This window comes from Macrobrachium rosenbergii, chromosome 16, assembly GCF_040412425.1.
Source record: "Macrobrachium rosenbergii isolate ZJJX-2024 chromosome 16, ASM4041242v1, whole genome shotgun sequence".
Classification (NCBI taxonomy): Eukaryota; Metazoa; Arthropoda; class Malacostraca; order Decapoda; family Palaemonidae; genus Macrobrachium; species Macrobrachium rosenbergii.
Window position 1 is genome coordinate 14,013,726 of NC_089756.1, and position 10,000 is coordinate 14,023,725.

The window sequence follows — 10,000 nt, forward strand, 5'->3', positions numbered from 1 at the left end:
GATAAATTCCTATAGTTGATGTAGTTACAAAGTCTACAAGCAGAACCAGCCCCATTTCAGGGAAGCCCTCCCCAACCCCACCCCCTTAGGTGCCCCTCGGTGCCAGTGATGTCTTACCCTCGCAGTATTCTTTTCTAGATACTAAGTCATATGTATACCAAGTTCGGTTGAAATTGCTGAATGCATTTCAGATTTGTCTTAGAAAATTACCAGTAATATATATATATACATATATATATATATATATATATATATATATATATATATATATATATATATATATATATATATATATATATATATATATATATATATATATATATATATATATATATATATATATATATATTAATTATTTATGCTTCCCTTCATTAACAAATGGCACACTACGTTAGGGTCAAACGCATTACTCATTTCTTAGAATTTTTCCTTTTCGACGATGCAAATATGTTTTAACACACATGCTACGAAAAAAATTATATTCTTCGAAAGTCATTTTATTATGCCAAATGGGGTGCCTTGCAGCCAATAAATTTTCAAGTTATGATGAAAAATTTTATGCCAGTAAAGTCTAACTAGTTTTATTAGAAATTAAGGTGAACCGATCAGGTAAAATAAGTGAAATATATTCTGGTCAATTATTTTTTGACGGCTTTATATCCTGAAGATATAATGACCAGGCTGCAATGTATACAATTTTCGTAGAAAATGTCAATAAGCAACATGTCACAAGAATTACAAGTTAACTGAAAATAAAAACCGAAGTTTATACGTTGATAATTGTGAACATTTTGAAATGAATATTGGAAATGTGTAAATGCCGTTTTAGAAGATGCTACGTCAAGAATATTGGAGAATAAAAATAGGCTTTTTCTACAATCGCAGTGCAGTCTCACATTTTTACAAAATGCCTGTAAATTACGCGGATGATATACATTTACCGTAGAACGCCTATTGGTGACAAATTATCATTTCGTCGTAACGGAGGAAAAATTTAGTGTTATGCAATAATGTCTCTCACTAATTAAGGATCATGTCTAATCTTGCTAGTAAAGAAAATAAATATTCAATTCTGGGTGACTCTCTCTCTCTCTCTCTCTCTCTCTCTCTCTCTCTCTCTCTCTCTCTCTCTCTCTCTCTCTCTCTCTCAGAGGAGAGCTTATACTTCTGCTACGAACTTTTTTTAATATCATCTATAAAAAGTATTGATATGATTTTCAGGAGTATATAACTTTTTCGATAGAAATAAGTGACATACTGACTAATTTCTAGCCACAATCACAACATTACTTTCATCAGTATTATTGTAATTTTATATATAATAAAAATATGAAACTATCAATAGCTTAAATACCGGGGAAAAATATGATTTATGATGTTTAATATTATAACAACGATCATCTTTATCATCAATGTTGCGCTAGAGCCTCACTTTTATTACCTTTAGGGTACAAAGTCATTCCCAAAGAAGCTCTCTCCTTATCAGTGAACTGATAAGAAGTGCCGAAGGGCATAATTCACTTCTATTTTTTCTTTTTTTCACTCTGGCCAGAATACCGCAATTTCTTTTTTCACGAGGTTCCAGTAGGCCTATCTTTTATTTCTTATCGACAAGAATTGCGATGTCAAGTGAGTAAGTAGGTCATACAGTTTAAAAATTACAATCTCTCTCTCTCTCTCTCTCTCTCTCCCTTTGCTTCTATCTCGCTCTAGTTATTTTTCTCCGTATACCTCCAGCATTATATATCTCTCTCTCTCCCCCCAAACACAAAGTGCACATAGTTGCATATCCCCAGTTTTCTTTCTCCTACCTTTTTTTCTCTCCCTCTGTCTATTACTCCTATCTCTCTCTAGTTATTTTTCTCTGTATATCTCCATCATTCTCTCTCTCTCTCTCTCTCTCTCTCTCTCTCTCTCTCTCACGCACACACACAAAAGCACATAGTTTCATATTCCAAGTTTTCTTTCTCTCTCTCTCTCTCTCTCTCTCTCTCTCTCTCTCTCTCTCTCTCTCTGCAAACATAATTTAAGTTTTCTCGTAGTCTCCCCCTCCCGCGCCCCTCTCTCTCTCTTTCTCTCTCATGTTTTACTCTCTTTTTCCTCGCGAAGTTCCCCAACCGCCTCTTCCCCAACCCACCGAACCGAACGAAGGCTTTTATTTGAGCTGAAGACCACCTTCGCTTGCCGTGTTTGCAGAGGGATCAGAGCGGGTTCAAGTGCTTGCAATATCTTGCGATTATGACGGCATCATTAACGTTATTTACGGCGGCTGTAATCTTTCTGACGTGCGCCTTCATGTATAGACCTAATGGATTTCAAGTGCCAAGCGCCAAGTGCCAATGTCTTGATGGCACATGTGAGAACTATTCGATTCTTTGCTCTCTGCCTTTCGTATCACATGCCGATCGTGACTCAGTACGTAGGAGGGGTGGGGTGGTGGGGGGCTGGAATAAGGGGGACTGTTACATTAAAGTTATGTTACGTTCTCAGTATAAGGTGTAAATTAAAGTTCTGTTACGTTTATAAGGTGTAAATTAAAGTTCTGTTACGTTTATAAGGTGTAAATTAAAGTTTTGTTACGTTCTGAGTATAAGAAGTAAAGTTCTGTTACGTTCCGACCATAAGAAGTAAATCAAAGTTCTGTTACGATCTGAGTGTAAGACGTAAATTAAAGTTCTGTTACGTTCCGAGCATAAGACGCAAGTTAAAGTTCTGTTACGTTCTGAGCTTAAGACGTTAGGTACCCTATGCCCTGAACATTTATACCATAAATAGACACAAAATGATAATTCGCGGGGAAAAGTGGCGGCGAGAATGGAATGGTAGTGATGTAAGTAGATTGCAGTGCGAACCATTTAAAAAAAGTGAAGTGAAAATAATCAGGATACAATAAACTGTCACAGCATTTCAGGTCCACCATAAAAAAAAATATACGCGAAAAAAATACGTAAACCTGGAAGATGAAGTATATATGAAACCTTAATCATTCTAAATTAGGGTACTTACCATTTCGCCGCGGACGTCTTTTCCTCTGTCGCTGCGTTGGTATGAAGCAGAGACGAGCACTGTAAAAAAAAAAAAAATTAAATAAATAAAAAACATAAGAAGAGGAAGGAGAACATATGCGCCAATGAACTCTCATTACATGATGACAAACATACTTCTCAAGGATATATCAAACCTATCAACAGGCCACTCTGTTATTTCGCCCCCCACACCAACCTACCACACTTCTTCTCTCTCGCCCCGCCCATCCACCCATCCACTACCCACCCACCCAGCCACAACCCACCCCGGACATTCCACCATCCGCCAGTGCTGCGCTTCCTTTCATCCTTTGGTTACACGTGCGTCTTCTCACAATGCCTCAACTTGGCCATTTAATGGAGAATCGGAAAAGAAGGGTATTTGTGTGTAAGAGGAGCAGGAGGGGGAAGGGGAAGGGGAGGAGGAGGAGGAGGGGAGGGGGAAGAGGAAGGGAGAAGGCCTTCTGTGAAAGGCCTTAGCCCACTCTACTCATCTCAGATGATCGAATGAAGAGCCTATAAGGGCTCTTGGATGTTCATGTAAATGGATGTCGCGACATAGAACGAAAGAGAGCACGAAGAATGCTAGACAGAGAGAGAGAGAGAGAGAGAGAGAGAGAGAGAGAGAGAGAGAGAGAGAGATTTAAATGAGAACCGGTGTTAATTGAGAAGAATGATTAAACCTACAGTAGAAGCGTCTATGCAATTTCATTGTTCAGTGATAAAAAATCTAAAAATGGTACGTCTTTTTCAAAGCGTTGAAGAACTAAATATTCATTATATCCCTTTCTCGACTTAATATACATTAAGTGTGTATTTAAATATCTGCTTATCTTATGGCGGATATGTTTTTTACCACGCACTGAGAGGCAAAATTTATAGAAAAAAATTCACTGAAACTTTGGCGAAAAAAATTTACTACAAATGAAAGTTTATTTTATGTGCGTGTGCGTTATTTTAACACCTGATTCTCTACTGTTGTGCAAATTACAGGAAACGTAAAACAAGGCGACAGGATTAAAACAGCATGAATACGAATAGAATTAACGCAAAGAAAAAGAGGCACGGATTAATATTACATTCTTTTTGCCTCAGACACCGAAGGTTTCTTTGACCCACTGCCAACGCGGTTATAAATACCTACAATAATTATATTCACCCGAATTTTAAAATTCTTTCTTCTTCTTCAGAACGACTTCGATAACAATAGGCCAGGTGCCATTCAAATCTCACCGTTAAAGTAAAAAATATCAAATCTGTTCGTCCTCCTTTCCTGACTCTCTACTGCATGATCCAAGAACAGGTGTGCGCGTGCGCGCGCTGGGCGACGTGTTTGCCTTGCGTGTATAGTTTATTTGTTTGTCTTCGATATATCAGAGTGTAAACATCGCCCTGCCCAGTAGATGGTGAATTTATTAGAGAGTAAACCAGATACTGGTCAGGGTGGCGAAACACTGACCTCGTTCTCTGTAGAAATGGTCGTTGCGCAAGATGTGTGTGCATAATGCACGGTAGGGACCGTGTCTGAACGCAATTCCTCGGGGCTGCGCCCAAAAATAGAGGCAATAGCGCGCCAAGTTTTAATTCAGGAAGATCAAACAACAAAACCTTTTCCTTTCTCTTGCCTCCACTTCTCTTTCTTCTTCTTCTTCTTCGTCTACTTTCGGGATTAAACAACTTAAAGAAGGAATAAATTAGGTGAGAGAAGTTTCGTTCATCAAACACGAGATGAGAGGAGCAGAAGAACTTTAATCTAAAAAAAAAAAAAGGAGTTTTTCAAAAAGGAAAGAGAGGGAGAGAGAGAGAGAGAGAGAGAGAGAGAGAGAGAGAAAAAAAACTAGAAGTGGAAACACGTTAATGAACAGACCACTTGACCGCAGCATCTTACTTTCCCCGGCCTCTGCGTCCTCCTTGCAAGGAGAAGAGAAGAAGAGCGTCTCGTGAAGTTCCCTCAGCTAGACAACACGATGGGCTGAAGAGGCCTTCTTGAATTAATGCTCACTTCTAAATTAAAGGAAACGAAATTTAAAGCAGGGACACAACGAGCAGCGGGCCTTTGGACGAAGTTCTACAATTACTTTAATGTATTTAAAAAAAAAGGAGATGAAACTACTACACTTGCCGCCTTAAGACGCAATCATGCGCACAACAGCTAACTTACAAGGAAATGGACGTCAGTGGAAATTCTTCATTAATTTTAACTGCAGCTTTCAACTTAACGTGAAACGTAGTAGGGCAAACATGCAGGGACAGAGATAGATGGACATCTGAAGCAATTAATGATCTCCACTTAATGAAAACGAAAATGCGAGCATGCGCAATGAGGAAAACACACACACAAATCGACTTGGACTAGAGCGCTTATTTATGATCATGATGCGAAATATTCTTAAACATTCGAACACGTGTGGCTTCTCCACCTTTCCAAAATTATCAAATCCAAATAAAAAGGGAGAGAGAGAGAGAGAGAGAGAGAGAGAGAGAGAGAGAGAGAGAGAATGCCATTACAAGGGACAACAATGAAAGCGTCAAAATATTCCGCGGGAAAAAACCGAAAGTTACAATGGGGTTCGAACCGTCGAGAATAATAGAGACCGCGGTTTAATGTCTTTCCACTAATGGCATCACTTTGATATATAATGAGATAGATTATTATAAATGTCACATTGTCTTATCAAAGGTATCGCAATGGCCCCGGTGAATAGCGCCGTTCATTAAAGAAAGGTTTCAGGGCAAAAACGAAAGCTAACCGGCAATAAATGATGGAAGTCGTTTGAATTGAAAATGCGTACATTCTCCCTATCTCCTTTTCTCCCTATGAATGATAAAGACTATCATAGTTACCGTGATAGATAACTAAAATGTCCTGAGGAAAACTGTCGTCTACAAGCAGATGAAGTAATGTATGTAATGGTTACTATTCATATCGCCTACATACATACCTACTCTGTGTCTAACTGTCTGCCTGTCTCTTCCTGCATACATTCACACGCTCACACTACATTATATATATATATATATATATATAATATATATATATATATATATATATATATATATATATATATATATATATATATATATATATATATATATATATATATATATATATATATATATATATATATATATATAATCATGAAGCTACAAATGTCGCTTAATATCAAATTCACGCTACCTCGGGAATATCCCCGATGGGGAATTATCACCGAAGGGGAATTTATAAGTGATAAATGGACTGGTACTTACCACTTATAAATTCCCCTTCGGTGATAATTCCCCATCGGGGATATTCCTGAGGTAGCGTGAATTGGATATTAAGCGACATTTGTAGCTTCATGATTGTATATAAATCACGGTGTGATAAAAAATTTCATATATGTATATATATACACATATTTATATATAATATACATACATACCTATATACATATATATGTGTATATATAGACATATATACATATGCATATATATATATATATATATATATATATATATATATATATATATATATGCTTGCCTTGGCTGAATATGTATATATATATATATATATATATATGTATATATATATATATATATATATATATATATATATATATATATATATGTATATAAATATATATATATATATATATGTATATATATATATATATATATATATATATATATATATATATATATATATATATATATATATATATATGTGTGTGTGTGTGTGTGTGTGTGTGTGTGTGTGTGTGTGTGTGTGTGGGTGTGTGTGTATGTGCGTGTGTGTAAGGACAGAACAGACAGTTAGATAGATAGAGAAATAGATGATATAGATATATGTATATATAGAGATATATGACTTACCAAACTTCTGATATATTCGTCATCACTTAAACCCTCTATTGCACCTGCTATCCGATTTAAAGAGTCCTTACATCTCCAAAGTCGGGCAAGGTCTATGAGCTTGACGGCAAAGGAGCGAAAATAAATCTTGTGGGTGACGGCTTCTCCAACTTTATTCGTTTCAGATGTTGCTCTAGTACTAATTAATGGGTTTACAACCAATTATGATTCCAAGTCCCTTTATCACTTATAACTGGAATCTGGAGCATGAAAATAAATCAAATATATTAATTAAACTAACATAGACGTCAGACATCACTTACAATTGCTATGGTAAGACCCAAGAAACCCAGGAATTCAGAAATCACTGTGTTGCTATGCATTAGAGTGAGACCCAAAAAACCCAGAAGAATTCAGAAATCATTGTGTGTTGCTTTGGGTTACAGTGAGACCAGGGAACTCAAAATAGGTCAGAAATCACAAATTGTTGCTATGGGTTACAGTGAGACCCAAGAAACCCAAAAGAGTTAAAAAATCACTAAGTGTTGCTATGGGTTACAGTGAGACCCAAGAAACCCAAAAGAGTTCAGAAATCACTAAGTGTTGCTATAGGTTACAGTGAGACCCAAGAAACCCAAAAGAGTTCAGAAATCACTAAGTGTTGCTATGGATTACTGTGAGACCCAAGAAACCCAGAAGAGTTCAGAAATTACTTGAGACCCAAGAAACCCAGAAGAGTTCAGAAATTACTAAGTGTTGCTATGGGTTACAGTGAGACCCAAGAAACCCAAAAGAGTTCAGAAATCACTAAGTGTTGCTATGGGTTACTAAGTGTTGCTAAGGATTACAGTGGGACCCAAGAAACCCAAAAGAGTTCAGAAATCACCAAGTGTTGCTATGGGTTACTAAGTGTTGCTAAGGATTACAGTGGGACCCAAGAAACCCAAAAGAGTTCAGAAATCACTAAGTGTTGCTATGGGTTACTAAGTGTTGCTAAGGATTACAGTGGGACCCAAGAAACCCAAAAGAGTTCAGAAATCACTAAGTGTTGCTATGGGTTACTAAGTGTTGCTAAGGATTACAGTGGGACCCAAGAAACCCAAAAGAGTTCAGAAATCACTAAGTGTTGCTATGGGTTACTAAGTGTTGCTAAGGATTACAGTGGGACCCAAGAAACCCAAAAGAGTTCAGAAATCACTAGTGTTGCTATGGGTTACAGTGAGACCCAAGAAACCCAAAAGAGTTCAGAAATCACTAGTGTTGCTATGGGTTACAGTGAGACCCAAGAAACCCAAAAGAGTTCAGAAATCACTAGTGTTGCTATGGGTTACAGTGAGACCCAAGAAACCCAAAAGAGTTCAGAAATCACTAAGTGTTGCTAAGGATTACAGTGAGACCCAAGAAACCCAAAAGAGTTCAGAAATCACTAGTGTTGCTATGGGTTACAGTGAGACCCAAGAAACCCAAAAGAGTTCAGAAATCACTAAGTGTTGCTAAGGATTACAGTGAGACTCAATAAACTCAAAGAGTTCAGGAACCGCTAAGAGTTGCAATGGATTGCAGTGAGAACCAAGAAACCCAGAGGAGTTCAGATATCATTAAGTGCCGCTACGGATTACAGTGAGCCCAAGAAACCCAAAAGAGTTCAGAAATCAGTATGTTGCTAAGGATTACAGTGAGACCCACGAAACCCAAAAGAGTTCGGAAATCATTAATTGTTGCTGTGGGTTACAGTGGGGCCCAAGAAACCCCAAAGAGTTCAGAAATCACAGTGTTCCTATGGGTTACAGTGAGGCCCAAGAAACCCAAAAGAGTTAAGAAATTACTAAATGTTGCTATGGGTTACAGTGAGACCCAAGAAACTCAAAAGAGTTCAGAAATCACTAAGTGCTGCTGTGGGTTACAGTGAGACCCGAGAAACCCAAAAGAATTCAGAAATCACTAAATATTCTATGGGTTACAGTGAGACCCAAGAAACTCAAAAGGGCTCAGAAATCACTAATTGCTGGTATGGGTTATAGTGAGACCCAAGAAACCCAAAAGAGTTCAGAAATCACTAAGTGTCGCCATGGGTTACAGTGAGACCCAAGAAACCCAGAGGAGTTCAGAAATCACTAATTGTCACTATGGGTTAGCAGTAAGACTCAAGAAACCCAGAAGAATTCAAAAATCACTAGGTGTTGCTGTGGGTTACAGTGAGACTCAACAAATTGAAAAGAGTTCAGAAATCACTGTGTCGCTATGGGTTACAGTGAGACCCAATAAACCCAGAAAGGTTCAGAAATCACTAAGTGTCGGTATGGGTTACGATAAGATTCAACAAACCCAGAAGACTGTAAGTCAATGTGTATATTCTGGGTAACAGTTAAATTCCCAGACCGATTTAAGATGAACCTCCTTCTTACATATGTAAGGAATTCAGATAGTGGGAATTTTATGTCGAAATCATTCTAAATCAGTTCAGGCGTAAACGAGAGAGTAAAACAATTTTTGAAGATGAATCTATGTAGCTAGAGACTGATTCCTGGTTTGCTCATCTTACTTGATATTTTTGGAGCGTCGGAGTAGGCTACATTTGCTTCCACTGAGAGTTTAATCTGTGTCCAAGAAGTTTCTCTTCCTGCCAATTTTTCCAGCCCTGTCTGTTATAGGGAAGTCTCAAGTCTTACGTGTGCTTGATCCATATTTTATGGCTATTTTTCTTACTAAAATAATTTTATACTTCTTGAAAACTTTACTGATGTAACATATAGCCATGTTCTCGCAATTATGCACTGCTTGTTCAAGCTTTATGTTTAAAAACTCTAATTTTCCTTTATCTTTTTTTTTTTTTAGAAAAAGGGAAAAATAATCTCATCTCTCTTTAAAGAACTAGTCAGTGGAAATGATTCCTGAAAAGCTATTGCTATTCCAAAGTTTGAAGTTAACTAGGGCATCCTTAGAGTGTTACAAGCGCTTTAGAAGGATTGCAGCTATTTCTCTCAGTTGCTATCCTACAGTTACGTAAAACGCTCTGCCAACCCTAATTTGAACAATTTTAATAATAAAAAAACAGATAACTATTTAATCTCTGACTTGGCAAAGCACAAAAAAAGTAAAAAATGTGCCGAAGTTTCTTCGGTGCAATCGAGTTTTCTGTACAG

At 37.2% G+C, this 10,000-nt stretch overlaps 2 protein-coding genes across 6 annotated transcripts in view; one reads left to right on the forward strand and one right to left on the reverse strand.

Annotated features, from left to right (window-relative positions):
* Positions 1 to 10,000, reverse strand: part of LOC136847102 (AH receptor-interacting protein-like) — a 756,409-nt gene that overhangs the window by 368,410 nt on the left and 377,999 nt on the right. For 2 of the 5 annotated variants that reach the window (XR_010855613.1, XR_010855612.1), the window contains exon 1: positions 3,007 to 3,291. Coding sequence is in view for 3 of the 5 variants with exons in the window: in XM_067118409.1 (XP_066974510.1) it covers positions 3,007 to 3,102 (96 nt within the window). In the remaining 2 variants the exon portion in view is untranslated. Of the gene's footprint in view, positions 1 to 3,006; positions 3,292 to 10,000 lie in introns of those variants that run through there. The other 3 variants (XM_067118413.1, XM_067118412.1, XM_067118409.1) reach the window with 2 other exon arrangements.
* Positions 1 to 10,000, forward strand: part of Shal (Potassium voltage-gated channel protein Shal) — a 387,602-nt gene that overhangs the window by 127,758 nt on the left and 249,844 nt on the right. The gene's annotated exons all lie outside the window — the stretch shown is intronic.